The 18,672-nt window shown below is 40.4% G+C and overlaps 1 protein-coding gene across 38 annotated transcripts in view; it reads right to left on the bottom strand.

The window, feature by feature from the left end:
- Positions 1-18,239, bottom strand: part of RIMS2 (regulating synaptic membrane exocytosis 2) — a 552,349-nt gene extending 534,110 nt beyond the window's left edge. For 26 of the 38 annotated variants that reach the window (XM_059042512.2, XM_059042500.2, XM_067018075.1 and 23 more), the window contains exon 1: positions 17,104-17,380. In XM_059042512.2, the coding sequence (XP_058898495.1) occupies positions 17,104-17,279 (176 nt within the window). In that variant the 5' untranslated portion in view covers positions 17,280-17,380. Of the gene's footprint in view, positions 1-17,103 lie in introns of all 38 variants that reach the window. The other 12 variants (XM_059042507.2, XM_067018079.1, XM_059042521.2 and 9 more) reach the window with 2 other exon arrangements.
- Between the last annotated feature and the right edge of the window lie 433 nt (positions 18,240-18,672).

The raw sequence follows: 18,672 nt of genomic DNA, 5'->3' as shown, positions 1-18,672 counted from the left end.
GAAATGTGAGCAGAAGTTATATACATATTTCTGAGAGGAAACTTTAAGAGATAACTTGCAATTCACCAGTCTCTCTCTTCATCTGCTCTCAGTGTTGACAATGGAGTGAAGACCCCAATTGAGCCAGAAAAAAACATATAGCATGAAAAAGAAACCTATATTGTTTTAAGCTACTGATATTTGAGGATAGCACAGCCTACCGTAAATTTATACATGTATTGCCTCTCAGCTCCTAATCCATCCTTCTTTGTCCTACTTGGTGATACTGGATCTGGACTCTATGACCATTTCTCCTTTACCAGTTGGCACAATGTTAAGTTTTGTCAGTAGAGGGAGCCAGAGCAAAAGGAAGAAGGGGCTTTTCTTTTTGGTTCTGGGAGCTCTGTAGTGTTTCCTGCGATGCTTGGCTGCCAGGAGCTTACAGGATACCCAGTGGCACTCACTCTCCTAGCACTTTTCAACAGCACCCCAACAGGCATCGTTCCAGAAATTTCAGCAGCATCCCAGCAGGCAGTATCCCAACAAGTTTCATGGACACCCATGGGTGGCTCCCCAGTGAGGGACTTTCCTGAGCACTCCAGCTATCTTCTCAGCAGCCAACATCCCCGCAGATGATTTCCTGCCTGCTTGCCCCAGCTGATGGCAGCTCAATGGGACACTGCCACGACCTCCAAAAGGGTCTGAATTTCAACCTTAGTCATGGGGGAAGGGACCTCTTCCAAGTTTGTTCCTTCCTTGAGTACTCAGCCTCAGCCCTAAAGGAGGTGGCTGTTCTCTGCTACAAGTTAATAAACTTTATATTAAAATTTCCCTGTTCAAATTACTATTGTAGTTTCTGTCTCCTGATTGGACTCTGTTATCTAGTCTACTCCAACATATAAAACTATATGCTGGACTTCCCTGGTGGCGCAGTGGTTAAGAATCTTCCTGCCAATGCAGGGGACACGGGTTCAATCCCTGGTCCAGGAAGATCCTACATGCTGTGGAGCAACTAAGCCCGTGCACCACAACTACTGAGCCTGCACTCTACAGCCCACAAGCCGCAACCACAGAGCCCACACACCACAACTACTGAAGCCCATGCACTTTAGGGCCCACATGCCGCAACCTCTGAGCATGCGTGCTGCAACTACGGAAGCCCACATGCCTAGAGCCCGTGCTCTGCAACAAGAGAAGCCACCACAATGAGAAGCCCGTGCACCGCAACGAAGAGTAGCCTCTGCTCGCTGCAACTAGAGAAAGCCCGCACACAGCAACGAACACCGAATACAGCCAAAAAAAAAAAAAAAAGGTAATTACTAACATATATTAAAAAAACAAAAAACATATGCTAAAACATGAATTTGTGTTAGTAGTTCTGAAGGACAGCCTTGGTTATTTTCTTTTTCTAGCTATTTAATGGCTACTTTTAATATTTCATGTACTAAAGTGAAAACAATAGATTATATTTTAACCAGACATAAAATTTAAGTCATACTACATACTACATCTTTTCATTAAATCAGACTTCTTGGCTAAAAATTATAAGAAAGAAAAATAATATATGAAAGCACATTTATTGTGGGGTAAGAAACGGCTCTTCAACCAAACATGCCAAGAGAAACTACATTCTCATCAAAAGATAAATTCCAATCTTTATTTACTCATACTATAATATAAAGTTTATACTGAGTCTTTTAAAATGGCCATCAGATAATGAAAATGTTGCATTTGGAAAGGTTTCAATAACTCTTCACTATGTTAGTCATATGGCAAATTTATTTACTCCTCTATCTATAAAAATAAATCCAATTACTAACGGAAAAGACTATTCAGGAAGAGTACTTAAGTGTTCTTTATGTGCAGAGCTAAGAACAATTCTCACTGCTTGCCCCCAACCCCCCAACCCCACTTCCCATTTGACCAGTATTTTAATTCAAGAGGAAACTTAAATAAATGAAAAGTGAAGAGCAGATTGGCAGTAATTTGAGGGCAATAAAGTATAATAAACCTATGGAAAAGCACCCATTGTAAAATAGGTAAAAAATATGTTAAAAAACCTATTGTAAAATATTATTTCAGAGATACCATTCTAGAATTTGTGTCTCTGAAATCAAAATACATTTTTAAAAATAAGAGTAGCTCAATGTCTCCTTTATAAAAACATATACCAAACTTATATCTAGTGGCACTTACTATAGAAATGTAAGGAGAATAATGGTTGCCCAAAGATGTTCACGTTCTAATCCCAGGAAAATGAATATATGTATGCTTACATGGTAAAAGAGATTTTAGAGATGTGATTAAGATGGGAAGATTATTCTGCAATATCTGGGTGTGTCCAATAGAGAAAAATCTTTCCCAGCTGTGGACAGAGAGAGAGGCAGTAACAGAAGAACGGTCAAAGAGATGGCATCTTGAGAAGAACTGAATGCCCCATTGATGGTTCTGAGATGTAGGAGGCTATGTGCAAGACTGGAGAGAGGTCTCTAGGAGGTCAAAACAGCATTCAGCTGATAGCCAAGAAGGAAATGGGGATCTCAGTCCTATAACTTCAAGGAACTGAATTCTTTCAACAATCCAAATGAGCAAGGAAACATCCCCTGCTACCTTCCAGAAAGAAACACAGCCAGTTCTTTTGATTTTGTCCAGTAAGACCCATGTCAGACTTCTGACTTAGCAGAACTGTATGATAATACATTTGTATTGTTTTAAGCCACTAAGTTTGTTAGTAGTAGAAAACTAATTAATACAAGGGATACTACTTATAACCTTGGAAGATCGATCTAGGTCATACTTTATTAAAGGAAGTAGCAATGTCTTTTCAACAGGTATTAAAATATTGGGGATTCATAAAAGTATTTATTGAAGATAAAGTGGATTGATATTCTCCATAGTTATCAATGCTTTCCTCTTTCAGCTAATTTATTTATTTAACAAACACATGATGTTTATTATGTGCTAGGAACTCTTCTAAGAGCTTTATAAATGTAAACTCAATCTTCATAACAGCTTATGAAGTAGGTATTATTATCCCCGTTTTACAGATAGACACTGAGGTGCACAACTACCAAGTAACAGAGCTGGGATTCAAACCCAAGCTTGTCTGACTCCAGAGTCCAAGTGCTTCAGCACTAGGCTCTTAACTATTTTCCATAAGATTAAACAGCAATATGATGGAAAGAGACTGGGTTTTGGAGCTAGAAAGATCTAGGTCAGATCTGTGTTGTTACTCATAAGCTTTATAACCTGGATCCTAGTACATAGCACACACTGAAGAAAAATTAATTCCCTCTTTCAATTACTGCTACAAGTCTAGAGATATATTCAAATTCAAAGAAAACCCTATATGGAAGAGGCTTAAGATAAAAAGTGAACACTAGTCTCATACTCTTGAATTTCTACTTCTCTTTCCTCAATTTTACACATTCCTCTTCAGACCTCAGCTAAAACAACCAATGGTACCACAACAACACATCTCTAGGAGTACTCTAAGCTCTTACTATCATATCAACAAAAATATACTGGAATTTTACCATTAAGAATATAATTACAAAGTAAGGGGGAAATTTTTTTAAGAAATTAAACATGAGGTATAGGTAGGGTAAACCCTCTTTAAGGAAATCTTAGCCATAGATTACCTCAAATGAAGCAGCTATTACACACACCTTCTGGTTCATTTCTTTGGCTCAAGTTTGTTACCACGTTACCTTATCCTTGTTAACATATTTGAAGAGTGGTCACTGACCATATGCTAATATTCTTTATCATCTAGAAATCAACTTCATCACCTCATATCCTAGACATTGAACCCGGTCTTAACAAAGATGTTTTGTCCTCAAAGCTTCCTACTCCTGCAATACCACCATTATTATTGTCCAGAGAATTTTTTCTTGGTGGAATTCTCTAAAATGCTAACTACTATTTCAAATAGAAAAATACTTGACACTATAGCAAAAAAACAGTGTCTACTGGTGCACCAGTAAAAGGTGGCTTAATCTCTCACATCCTTGAATAAATGTTTATTAAATGAAAAGTTTTTTAAATGTAAAAAATAATACTTATTAAATGTATTTTGTTCAACTGTTTTCATCTGCTGCCCACTACTTGTTAGTTTAATACCATGCACCATAACCAATAGCTCTCATGTCCAAGAGAAGTAACAATAAACTTCTTACAAATGTGACCACTAAATCCTAAAGATATCATTTCTTGAGGTATTAGCAGCTATCCACTCCATCAGTTAGGTAGTGCCAGATTTAATCATTCATTCTAAAAAAAATTTATATGCACTTACAATGGACCACCCACTGGGAACACTGTCCTTTTTCTACAACCTATCAGAAAAGAGGAAGAAGTCAACAACTATAACATAATAAGGTGTGGTTATTAAGAGTACAAATTCTGGAATATGACTGCTTGGGCTTAAATCCTAGCTCCCTACTGAAAACTCTGAGCATATAACTGGAGTCTTTATTTTTTTTTATCAGTGAAACTGGGGAAAATAATAACTATCTCATAAGATTGTTGTAGCGGCTGAATCAGATAATGCATATATAATATAGCATAGCAACAGCACAGCAAGCATTCAATAAATGTTGGCTATTGAGCATTAATGTAGTATTAATGTATATAATAGAAGTATATAACAAGAGTTTGTAAGAGCACAAACGAGAGTCATCTAACCCAGTTTCCAAAAGGTTGGAAACCTGAGATGAATCTCAGTTAAGACCTAGGAGGACTTAGCCAGAGAAAAGTGGCTAGGGCTTTCTAGTCATAGAGAACAGTATATGCTAACCTACAACAGAAGATGGAAAAAAAAAAATAGGGAACTCACTTCAAATATTTTGATACAATCAAAACAGGCAGTGCTCATGAAAGACTGCCAGGATATAAAGGTTGATAAAATATCTCAAAGGTACTTCTATGATATACCTAGAAGTTTGGACTATATCATAAATGCAATGGGGAGGTACTGAAGAATATTAAGAACATTAAATTTGTATGTTAGAGTGTTGTACTATTATAGAGGTTGGATTACAGGAAGTGAGCCTGAAGAAAAGATCTGTGTTTAGAAATGAATAATTAAGGAAAATATAGTAAAGGCATGAAACAATGCAGTGACAATGAAGATGGAGAGAAGGAGACAGATTTCAAAGATATTTGGGAGATAATAATGACAGGATTTGGTAACTGATTATATTTGAGGGCTGAGGAAGAGGGAGGAAATTAGAATGACTCCCATGACCTCCACGTTTTATTAACAAATGTTTATTGACTCACAACTATGTGCCTGGTACTACCCTGGGCATAAAAAGATGATTAAAACTTGGTCCATGACATCAAAGAAACCTATTATACTAAGAAGAACATAGAGATTAGTAACTGATATTGAAAATCTGAAACATTATAAAATAATTATTTACAAAGTGCTATGGAAATTGAAAGGATAGACACCCAACTGGCGGAAATACATCAGACAGATGTATCTCTTCACAGCAATGGAGCTAAGCACAAAACAGCATATCAGGTAAAGTAAGAGGATGTGCATAATCAAAGAATTAAAGAACATGATACAGAGAGGGATTCGTAAAAAGATTACTATGATTACATAGAAGGAAGTGGGTTGTGAATACCTAAAGTCATGGTCCATTCACATTCATAATCCCAATAAATTTTTACTGAACTCCGGTGTATCAGTCTGAGTCCTGGCAAGAAACAGATGGCATATTCAAACAGAGTAACTAAAGAGAGTTTAATAAAGGGACTGTTTTACAAAGGTGTGGGCAGGGTTTAAGGAAACCAACAAGTGACAGTGTAGTATGGGGGCTAGCAACAGTGGGAAGCAATTTCCAGAACCAGAAGAAAAACAGCTATACTAAGAGGGCCACCAGACTGGTATGGAGGAAACTTGGGAACAGATAACCTGACCTCATTCTCCTTCCATCCAATCTGCCAACGTCTCACATCAACAGAACCCACCTGGAGGTCAGAGAACAAGGGAGCCTGCTGTTGCAATCCACAGAGGTCAGCCTCCTATAGTACAAAGCAAAGTGGGGGAAAAAAAATGGAGTAGATCTGGAGCAGTGAATGGAAAAATACGTAAAATGCAGTGGTAAAGTTCAACAACATTAAACTATATCTCCCTTGGTCGTATAAAATTCACCTCCCAGTTTTGTAAATCTTCCTAACCTTTAGAGTTTGGAGGGCTTCCCTGGTGGCGCAGTGGTTGAGAGTCCGCCTGCCGACGCAGGGGACACAGGTTCGTGCCCCGGTCCGGAAAGATCTCACATGCCGCAGAGCAGCTGGGCCCGTGAGCCAAAAAGTTTGGAGATGGAGTTTAACCATTAGCCTTCAACATGCAAAACTTTTAACATGAAGCTTCAATTTGTTCTAAAATGGATCCTTAGCGTTGTGAATTTTTCTTTCTCATCATTAAGTCTATATGCTATGTTAGCTTCCAGAGCAAGTATCTCTGTTAAGATACAGTATAAGTACTTTCCCGAAACTTTAACAACAAATCCTCAGTTGGGATACGGCCCAATTGTCACCAAACAGGTGGAAAAGACACTTCCTGATAAATTCTGTATTCAAGAATCAATGACTGAGTTAAGACTTAGGTTAGGTTAGACCAGACAATCGTTGAAGAGAGATCAGCCTGTGATGGTAAAATTCAGTACCATGGAAGTACTTCTGGATTTGACCAGTGCAGATGTGAACGTTAAAGCTTTTCCAAAGTTAAATAAATAACAGGCAGTAATCATAAGAGAATTTGTATTAGATTAGGTGATATTAGCCACAGTAAAAGATATGCCTCCAGGCCTTCCCTGGTGGCGCAGTGGTTGAGAATCCGCCTACCGATGCAGGGGACACGGGTTCGTGCCCCGGTCCGGGAAGATCCCACATGCCGCAGAGCGACTGGGCCCATGAGCCATGGCCACTGAGCCTGTGCGTCTGGAGCCTGCACTCCGCAATGGGAGAGGCCACAACAGTGAGAGGCCCGCGTACCACAAAAAAAAAAAAAAAAAAAAGATATGCCTCCAAAATCACAATGACTTAACACAGAAGTATATCTCTTATTCATGCAAAATCTAATGCAGGGTTGGGGGGCAGAGGGGGAGGATAATCATCAGCCGGAGCTCTATTACATGAACCCACCTAGATACAAGAGGAGCTGGAAAAGGTAGTCCAGGGCTAGACGGCTATTGCATAGCAACAGCTCTATGAAAGAGGAATATAAATCTTTGATGAACACCTAGCTACCTCCACCACAAAATTCATTTTCGACAAAAAAAATTTTGTGCCAATAAAAGCATTAATTAATTACTTCAGCTTTCAGTCAAAAGGAATTATGTGTGATGTGATATGTGATTAAACAGATTTTTCATGTATGTGCCTGAGAAGCAAACCATTACAACAATTGTAATAGACACCTCATATGCCAACAAAACAAGATGGATGTGAGCATCATCTCCATCTGTCAAGTGAACAATACCAAAGCATCAAATACCAATAAACACCATGTGGTTATTCTGCTATCTAGCTATATTATTTAGTGTATCCTTTTCTCCCAGTTTTAGCATCCCAGAAGCCTAGTTGCGGGATGTTGTATGGAAAATATAAATTAGAGCTTTTTGACATGTATATATAATATAGATATAATACATGTTCATAATATATAAACTATATAAAAGTTGTTCATTCTTAGCTTAATTTATACTATGTAGTTGCCCACCAGTTTTTTGGTAACAATTATAGAGAGAAAGTAGGTGAAACAATATTATATCACTCCTGAGTCTAAACCTGTTCTCAACTTTTCCCTTTCTATAATCCTAGCTCTAATCCTATTTCTAGAACTTCCCATCATAAAATCCAACAAAACTTATAAATTCTGCAATAATTCAGTAAGCTCATATAAAGAGGAAAAGAATCTTCATCAACTGCAACATGTCATTTCCACAGCTAATCTCCTCTCTATATTTTCCTAAAATATACTCGCATTTCCAAAATTTCCTCAGAAGTGATATAGGAAGATATACAAAAAAAGGAAGTTTGTCCTAATTAAATCTAACATATACAACAAAGACTGCATAATAGTTTTAAACACCCAAAGAATGAAACAAAACCAGTTGGTGAAAAATTCACTGAAACTAAATTGTCAATGGGAGCAAGCAATGTTCAATAAAAGGAAGACAGACCTGGAAAAGTTTACATGGCGTTAATATATCCAGCAGGAAAAAGTATTATAAGCAAAGATATTTATTAGGGTTCCTTCCTATTAGGAATGGATTCAAATAGTCTTGACCTTGTTCTCCCCTTTTTCTTTGCCTTCTTTCCTTTCTCCCTTTTTATTACTGTTCTATTATTTCGATCCTACCCCCACTACACTCCAAGTTGTAGTCACTTCTAGTACTCATATTCATGTTATAAACTCTTTAAAATAACTAAAACAATAAAAGAAGCCACTTCCCCACCACCCTCTCAAGAGAACACTGGTCCTGAAACTAGATGGGTTCAGAGAGCTGACTGTCAGTGACATAAGCAGACAAAGACAAATCGGTATTATGTATACAGCAGTCAGTTGAGCAAGTCAGGCATCGTAAGAACTTACTTCACCCTTTACACACAGTTGTCAAATCGTGGCCATTTGGCTCCTAAATTTTTCAAAATCTGTCCTGCCTCTCCACCTCGACCATGACTGCCTTATTTCATATCTTCATCATTTATCACCCAAATTACTGTAAGAGTCTCCCAACTACTGCCCTTGTCTCTAGCATTACGTAGTCTCATCAACCCATTATACTTGTAAAAGTGGCAGGGGGAGGTAGTTTGACAACAAAAGTCTGATTATATTGCACCCGTGCTTAAAATCCTTCCTGGACTCCCTACTGCCTTCAGGATTAAATCCAAATCCAAAGAATAGCATGTAAAATCTTTTCAACTCTGAACCTTGCCATCTCTCCAGTCTCTTCTACTAACTCACCTCCATTTAAATCCTGTGTTCCAGACCTTCTGAACCACTTCAAGTGAGTTTCTCCACCATTTCCTGCCTCTCTTTTACAAATGAAAGGTAAAGTTTTGGGGGAGAGAGATGTGGGAGTTTTAGTATTTTTGTTCGCAACATCTTCCTCTGCCCAGCTAACATCTACTCATCCTTTGAGACTCAGCCTAGATGTTATCTCCCCAAGACTGGATCAGGCACTCCTCTTGTATGAATATAGCCATGATATACTGTGCTCAGTGGTCTCCTAGCACTTATTATGCAATAGTTTAATTGTGTTTTATCATGGTTCTTACAGTGAGTTCCTGAAGGATTAGCTGATAATGGTTAAAAGTGTTTTTAACACCCAGAGATGTCTGCATTTCCTTACATGACTAGAGAATACAAAAGTATTGATATCTCTAGTCTCTACTATCTTTAATAACTAGGAGTGAAATTTCTAGAGATTTTAAAAGAATAAACTGAAACCCTCAAACAATACCAAAGAGACAACAAACGACTCCCTGGATTATCTAACATATTTTTTGCTATGGTTATAATGTGCTAAAAACAACTTTACAGTGTTTTTTCATGGCACTTTACATCTTTATGTGTTCATATGATTATGCTTGGCATTGGATTGCCCACTCCTGGAGGAAATGAATTATTTCTAACCAACACATTCTGTATGTTCCTTACCATTCAGCTCTGTTAAACAAACTGGAAATTTGCAAATGCTTTAAAAGTAAAGTAATCATTTTTAAAGTAAAATGTTCCTTAATTTGCAATATTCTTTAAATGGAAAATGATATATCACAATATTCTTCTGGTTTCTAGTCAAAACAGATATGCTCTTAGTCCAAAAGATGAGCTGCAATCATACAAAAATACTGTAAGTTTGCTTCCAGTAAAATAAGCAAACTGGACGTATGTTTAAAACTTACATTTCATTTCAAAAACTAGGGCACTACTACCTAAGCAAACCCTTTTCTTTTAGATTACTGAATTTTACCTTGAAAGCAAGCACTATCTAAATGAACATTTAATTTCTAAATGAACATTTAATTTCTAAGTGAGCATTTAATTCCCAGTGTTGCATTCATTCACCCAACTAATATTTTTGAGTGCTACAATGTGTAAGGCATTGTGTTAGATTAGAAGCTGAGGCTGGGGCTCCCCTGGTGGCGCAGTGGTTGGGAGTCCGCCTGCCGATGCAGGGGACACGGGTTCGTGCTCCATTCCGGGAAGATCCCACGTGCCGCGGAGCGGCTGGGCCCGGGAGCCATGGCCGCTGAGCCTGCGCGTCCAGGGCCTGTGCTCCTCAATGGGAGAGGCCACAAGAGTGAGGGGCCCGCGTACCGCAAAAAAAAAAAAAAAGAAGCTGAGGCTGAAATGATAAACGAGACAGACATGGTGCCTGTTCTCTGGGAGTTTATAATCCAGCAGGGTACACAGATTATAAACAAAGATTCTAATGTAAATTTTGATAAGAATAATTGGGGAAATATTAAAGATGTGATGAAGAATAAAAGAAAACGCTTTCCTGCCCATGCTTTCTAAGCATGGGCAGGAAAGCACTCTCTCAGGAGACAAATTTGAAGCTAAGGCCAGAAGGATGAGAAAGAGGCAGGCATACAAAAATTGTGTGTATTTAAGGGGCAAAGGAAAGGAGATGAGCATTCTAAACTCTAAAAACCATGCTTCAGAATTAGATTAACCTGATAAGATTCTTAGTCCTTATATATGAATAAGACAAATAAGTAAATATATATTTTTGATTTACTAATAGAGTGAAAAATTGATCCAGGCAAATCTAAGAACAATCACAATGTAATTTCCACAAATTAGTTCCCTCACATTCACCTAGGACAATCAATATCTTGCCAATAACCAATAACATGGTGTCAGTATTATTTTCACTGCTACACCTTAGTTATCAGACTCCTTATTAATGGTTTTTGCTGAGGAAACTGCTTCCAATTCATCACCTTACCTCTCCTCATTCTTAGCCTTCTAGACAAATAATGAAGTCACCTAAAAGTCCTCCAGGCATAATTTGACTTCCCAGTAGACAAGGAAAAGAATCTCTCAAAAAAAAGGGGAGGGGGGACAAATTTCACCCAAGAATGCTATAATATTAAGGTTTAGAGACTCCTGTCTATAATCAATTAATAACAACTATTTATTTCACACCTATTTGTGCCAGGACACTTAACTAGTCTACATTGATTACAACAATCCTTCAAGGTAGATGTTATTACTCAGATAATACAGATGAGGAAACACGGGCTGAGAGAGTTTAATAATGTAAGCAAGAACTTACAGTTATTAATTAGTAAAATAAAGCTTCAAGTCAAAATCCATCTGGCCCAGCACACTTGCCTCCACTACCTCTCTTCATCACACTGTACAATCAATTTTTTATCAATATATAATGTCAACAAGATATTATTTAATTGTCCTACTTACTTTAAAATATAGAATATATATAAAGAATTTATTAGGTACTCTCTCATAAAATGCCAATCAATTTTTTAGAATGCATTTTGAATCCTTAAAAACAATAGAGTTTCAAGTTTTGGCAATGACCATGGTTATTTACATGTACAATAACGATTTTTATTTAGGTCTTCGTGATTGTTACATCATTTATCTGACTCTTATAATTTCATTTAGCTATAAGAAAAAATATGGTAGTATTTTAAATATTAGAATGAGGAAGATCATTCTAAGCATATCACAAAACCCAAAAGCCATAAAACAAAAAGTAATAAATTTAAATACATTTTTTAAAACCCTGACTAGTAAAAAAAAGTTATAAACAAGGTCATAAAACAGGTGACAAATAAAGAGATTCAACAAATCACTAAAAATGACAAGCAGAAAAAGAAATACAAAAGGCTCTAAACAAATGTAAATGGCTCTCAACCTCCCTGATAGTAAGAAAACTGCAATTAAATCTAGAATGGCATATTTTTCACCAAAACATTGGCAAAGACTATCACATACTGAGTTAACAAGGATGTGGGAAAACCTCCCTAGTATATGTCACTTATGCATACTTCCTTTATGAAATTTAATATTTATTATTTTTTAATATTTATTAAAATTTAATTTTTTTATTTTATGTAAGTTATAAAAAATATAAGTTATATTTTATGACCTTTTGACCAAACAATCCCATTTCTAGGAATTTATTCCAGACATATTCACACATGTGGGAAATGACATATGTACAAAGATATTTATCACAGCATTATTTCTAATGGCAAAATAATTAGAAACAACTTAAATACCTAAGAATATGACACTAGTTAAAGAAGTTACAGAACATTCATAAAATGGGATATTACACAGCCATTAAAATGAATTAGGCACATATATTCACAGGTATGGAATTGATCTCCTAAAAAGTAAACTGCAGGACACATTTGTGTTTCTTTATGTTTATAAATATAAACTCATATGTGTGTGCACATACCTACATATACAGACACACAGTATTTGATATACACACATATCTACTCTCATGGATAGAATATTTCTGAAAGAGTATACAATATACTGGCAACAGCAGTTGCCTCTGGCTAGGGAAAATAGGTAGCTAAGAAATTTTTTACATTATGTATGTGTTACCTATTAAATAAAGGAGCTTATAAATTGACTTTGGAAAGTACTTACAAAATTGAATTATTAAAAAAAATTAGAAAAATTAGAACTGCTTACCTATGTTTTTAAATATAAGCTAAATTATTACCTTGATCTATCATGGAAATTTTTACTTATCATCTTCTTTTATTGGGGGAGCAAATTACCCCTTTGACATTAACAGAAAATCTAAACTGAGAATGAAAAGATAATTTACACGTCAAGAAACACATAATTTCTAATTTGTGGCAAAAACACCTCATCTTAAAGACTATGTTATGCAGATAGTAGAAACTCAATAAGTATTTCCTGAGTGAATAATTTTCTGTTGATTTCAGTAGGTTTGCTTTCCTCATACATTTTTTTCACAATATCACACCAAAATCAAACAATAAACAACAACAAAAACTCGCTGGAAAATATAAACTTTTAATAAATTATGTACTTTTGTCCAAAAAATTTCATTTTCCCAACAAGTTTGGTAAACTACTTGTTAATGAACATTGCTACAATTTAATCAACATTGCTTACTAGGTACCTACCACGTGCAGGTGTTAAGGATGCTGCAAAACACAAACTCCAAAGAAAAGAAGGGTAAGTTTTTATTCTTGCCCTCAAGAAGTTTAGTCTTGAAAGACAAGGTTTAAAAACTTTAATCAGGGCTTCCCTGGTGGCGCAGTGGTTGAGAGTCCGCCTGACGATGCAGGGGATACGGGTTCGTGCCCTGGTCCGGGAAGATTCCACATGCCGCGGAGTGGCTAGGCCCGTGAGCCATGGCCGTTGAGCCTGCGCGTCCGGAGCCTGTGCTCCGCAACGGGAGAGGCCACGGAGAGGCCCGCGTACCAAAAAAAAAAAAAACTTTAATCCATGAAAGGACATTACAGGGCTTCCCTGGTGGTGCAGTGGTTAAAAATCTGCCTGCCAACTCAGGGACATGGGTTCGAGCCCTGGTCCGGGAAGATCCCACATGCCACGGAGCAACTAAGCCTGCGAGCCACAACTACTAAGCCCGTGTGCCACAACTTCTGAAGCCCGCACTAGAGCCCGTGCTCCGCAACGAGAGAGGCCACCGCAATGAGAACCCCATGCACCACAGCGAAGAGTAGCCTCCACTTGCCACAACTAGAGAAAGCCCACGCACAGCTTACAAAACCCAACACAGCCAAAAATAACTAAATAAAATAAATTAATGAAAAAAAAGGACATTACAGATTTTATTGATAGATTGCGTTATCCAAACTAATACTGTTAAAGGAATTTATATAAGGATAAAAAAAGTAATTATTGATCTACTGATATGAAAATGCCTCCAAAAAAGAAAATGCTTCCAAAGGCCTAATATCTCACTCACACGTAAAATGGTATTATCTGATGGTGACCAAAGACTTCCAGAGTATGTGGATATTCTGCTAGACTTTGAAGAAATTGCTAATGATTAAATAAATATAAATAGTTTTTAATTATTCAGGCTCCTTAGAAGGGAGATTACTGTAGTGGTCTCAATCAGTTTTGATCGCTCACCTCTCTCACTAAAAATATCTCAGGCATGAACTTCTTAAAGTATGTATATTTATTTATAAATTATATGCAGCTTCACACTGTCAATCTATATATTAAGTATTAGTAAAGCTTAATTTCTTTCTTTTTCAAATAGAAATGTAAATATGTTTTAATTATTTTCTTCCTGTAATCCAATACATCATCTTATGATGCCCTTGGGTATGCACACTCCACTTTGTATGAATACTTTACATGAATATTGAAACTCACAGATCATGCAAAAATATTTTCATGCAACAGTTTCAATTTTTCACACAGCAAACTTATTTTTTAACATAGTTGTTAAAAGGCAGCAGACATGAATTTGAATTTCAGTTTATTTCTCTCTGCCCATGACCTTCTCTCAGAATAAATGTTAACATGCAATTAAATGGACATCACTAAAGAGAAACAAAGGGTAGTCATGACCAGATAAATGGCCCCTAAAACTTAATGGGAAATAGTAATCATTGAAGAATTTTAGTATTATTTTTTTCTTATAAATAGCATTTGTAACTTAATAAACAACACTGAAAATATATTACTTAGTAAATTGTCAAATTCTTCAAAACAATTTGTCTTTCATTATCATTCTATTATAAAGTCTATTCTTTTCCTCATTTTCTTTGCCTACTCTTATTTTATTACAAAAAGCCAAAAGTATTTTTAAAGAACATTAAAAATTAAAGTTTCCAATATATTATGCTTTAACCTCCAAATAGCTTCTTGTTTAAAATGAATATAAAAATAATTCCAAAACCATGTAGATCATTTTGAGGTATGACTCCTTCCAAGTATCAGTTAGGTAAAAATGCAAATAGATATTTTAAATAAATATGAACAGATTTTTCATCAATGTAATTTCATATACTGTATAACTATATTGTAGAGAATGCTTGTTTCTACCTAAACTATGCAAATATGAATGCACAAACTTTATATGATTTGCACAGTATGTAGGTTTACATAGAAATATAATATATTCACATGTACCTACCTGGAAAACCCTTTCACACTCTATAACATATAGTTCATTTTGAGTAATTCTTAATTCAGTACTCAAAACTTCATTTAAATTTCTAGATATTAGAACAATAAATAGATTTGGAACTATAGTGAACTAGCCAGTAAGTACCATGATTTAGCATACCATAAAAAAATAAAAACACATTCTACATCTAAATATGCGAGTCAAAGAAATAAAACCACATTTAATTTGAGCATGATTTTGAAAATACTTATTTTGTAGCAATTATAGTGAAAAATACAGATTCATATATCTAAATATCAAATCTAAGTCATCAAAAAGCTTGGCATTGTTAGTATACATAGTAAAGTTGAGCAAAATTAGAAGTATGCTCAAAAAACTTTTTAAAATAATGTTTTATTCTTTATTAGTTGAAATAAGCTACTCAGATCTCTTAACCTTTTTCATTTCCCGAGCCTACTAATAAATCACACTCCCAAACAAGTATTCAAACCCAGAAATAAGTTTCAAAGAAGCAATTCTTCTTTATTTCAGTTAATATGTTAGGAGCGCATTTGCTCTCTTAGTGCTTCAATATTTTTGAGAACTAGTATTTTTCTTGGACATGTAAATATATTTGAGATATTTGTTATTATTTAAAGGAGTATTTTTCATTAAAATATGCAAATATGTATGTATAGACAGAAAATTGTTTCTTTGTAAGTGCTAAAGAATACTGAATGCAACAACCTGTTTTTAAAAGTTAATGATCAGAGGTCAGTGTGTTAGTTCCCTCCTAGAGGAACTCTTACACTTTCAACTATGTGTTTCTGTGGAGAATATGGGAAAAGTATATTTGATAACACAGAAAATAACTGTCGCACCTTTGGCATATAAACTGTACAAATTAATCTCAATGAATAATGCATTTCAAGCAAAAATGAAAGAGTTGAGTTGGAAAAATATCAGAAGGGTTACACATCTTCTGCGCACTCTCTTTCAAGTAGTAACTGAGAAATCAAATAACCGTAAAACATTTAAAAGCAAACCTGCAGAAACAAATCTCTGCCAGACTGACAAGAAAAGGAGTCTCAAAGCTACAGATATCTGTCAGGACAGTTCCCTGGTGCTGAAATTACACAGCCGCTAAACTGCGCGGGTGCCTGGGTGCTGCTTTCACCGTCCCACCCTCGGCAAGATCCCGGCTGCCTAGCCTATCAGCACGAATAGTAGAACTTCACAAGGTAGGAAGCATCCCAAAGCGCAGTAATGGGAGGAACTGGAGTCTCTTCAGAGTCCCTTCAGGATTAAACAGATTTACTAGTTGCAAACAGGAAGAGCAGCAGAGTGCAGGGTGTTAGAACCCGCCGAGGGGGAGGGGGTGGAAGATGGCGGCGGCCGCACACCCACCCGAAACGCGGCAGAGCTTAGGCCCCTCGCCCGCACAGCCTCCCTCCTGCCCGCGACGACAGTGGGCAGCTCTGCTCTCCGAGCCGCCCTGCGGAGGCGGCGACGAGGCGCCCCCGGCGGCGCCCTGATCCCCGGCCGGCGCGCCTTTGCCCGGGTCCCGGCCGGGGAGCACCTGTGCACGGCCATATTGGATTCCTTGCCCCAGTCACTGCCTCCGCGCGGGGGCGGCGGGAAGGGAGAAGGGACGCGCGGAGCCTGGGCTCAGCCCCAGCCCCGCCGGGGCCCCGGAGCCGAACTGGCCCGCGGGGAAAGCCAGAAGGACGCCCGGGAAAATTACAACGCCCAAAGGCTCGCGACCCTCCCCTCAGCCGGCCTCGGCGCCCTCCCTCCCCGACACACACACCCGCGCTCTGACACCCACAAAGCAGCCCCGGCGGCCGCCGCCGGTCGCAACCCTCGTGGCCCGGGCGCCGCCGGCGGGAGGGAGGGCGGCGATCCGGGGCGCGCAGGCGACCGCAGGGCAGCGACCGAGGGGGCGGAGGGCTGGGAGGGAGGCGGGAAGATGGAGCCAGGTCCTTACTTGAGCACCGACTGCTCCTTCTCCTCTTCTTTCTTCTGCCTATCCATGACGGCCAGGATGATTTTCCTCTCCTCCTCCGTGAGGTGGCTGAGGTCGGGCATCTCGGGCTGCAGAGGCGGCTGAGAGGCCGCCGGGGTGGGAGCCGGGCGGCCCCGCGGCCCGACAGGAGCCGACATATTTGGTGGAGTCTAACCACCCTAGGGAAGCAGGGAGGCAACTCCACTGGCGGCGGCGGCGGCACCCGCGCGGGCGGCTGGGGCAGCCTCCGGCGCTGGGACAAATGCATACAAATCAATGGCCTTCAATCCCAGGCGACAGGCCCCCTCCTCCAAGATAGAAAGAGCGGGGGGAGGGGAGGGCGAGCGCGGGGGAAGGGAGGACTGATGAGTGCGCTCCGAGAAATGTGTCTTCTTCCCGGGGGCGAAGGGCTGGCAAGTGAGCGGTTTGAGGGAGAGAGGGGCGGGAGGCCGGGCCGGGCCGCGGAGTGAGCGGAGCGGCGGGCGAGGGTGGTGGAGTAAAAGGTGGCGGGGACGACTAAGGGTGGGGTGACTGGAGGGAGCGGGCACGAGGGCGGCGCGCCGGCCGGGCGCGAGTGTGTACGGTCGCGGCGAGGGCGGGGGGTGCGCGCCCCGCTCCAGAGGAGAAAGAGGAGGCTGCGACCCAGCCCCCCGGGGGAGTCCAGGGAACTCGCTCAGAGCGCCCAGAGGCAGCGTCCCGCGAGCCGGAGGGGCGCAGAGGGGGGAGAGAGGAAGCAGGGGCTAATTTCCCAGAGAAGCAGCTGAGCCGTCCAGCCGGCTGACGCGTCACAGGGCTCCCGGCGCCGCGGAGGGAGGACCCCCCCCCCCACTCTAGCCACGACGAGGAGAGGGCCGCGGGGCAGGGGACGGCCGCCAGAGACCCCTGCGGGCTAGAGCGGGGAAGCGAAAGCGGAGAAGGGATGACAAGGGCTAGCGGCGGAGAGTCCCGGGGCCAGGGCTACGCGGCTGCCAACGCCCGCATCCAAGCGAGCTCCGACGCGCAGCAGGGTCGGGCGCCGGTCCTTCCTCATCACACGCCCGCCCAGGGTCCCTCAGCCGCCGCCGCCGCCGCCCTTGGGTCCGTAGAGTGGGTGCGGTGGGCCCGCTCCCTACGCCGCTGCCGCCGCCGCCGCCGCCGCGCCTCCTCCGCCCCTCCGCCTCCCGGGCTCCTCCCGCGGGGCCGCGTCACCTCCCGGCCGCTGAGGCCCGGGCACGGCGGACGCCCAGCGGGCGGCGGCCACCCCTCCCGAACGCGATCTGTGGAGTGGGGCCGGACGGGGAGATGTTGTGAGGCTAAGAGTGTGAGGCGGGAGGAGGCAGGGAGCGGGAGTTTCAAGGGCGGGGGTGTGGCGAATGGGAGCGTGCGAGCCGGCGTCGGGAGAGAGGAAAGAGCGAGAGCCGAGGTGGATGGGGGCGCCCTGTGGGTCAACTGGAGAGGTAGAAGACTAGGGGTGTGGGCACTGGCGGCGGGGCATGTCGCGTCCGGAGAGCGGGTGTGATCGGGAGTGAGGGCTCCCAGGGTTTTGGAACGGGAGGGCGAGGGCCGGGCCTG

This window comes from Kogia breviceps, chromosome 17, assembly GCF_026419965.1.
Source record: "Kogia breviceps isolate mKogBre1 chromosome 17, mKogBre1 haplotype 1, whole genome shotgun sequence".
Lineage (NCBI taxonomy): Eukaryota > Metazoa > Chordata > Mammalia > Artiodactyla > Physeteridae > Kogia > Kogia breviceps.
This window is presented reverse-complemented; position numbering and strand designations above follow the sequence as displayed.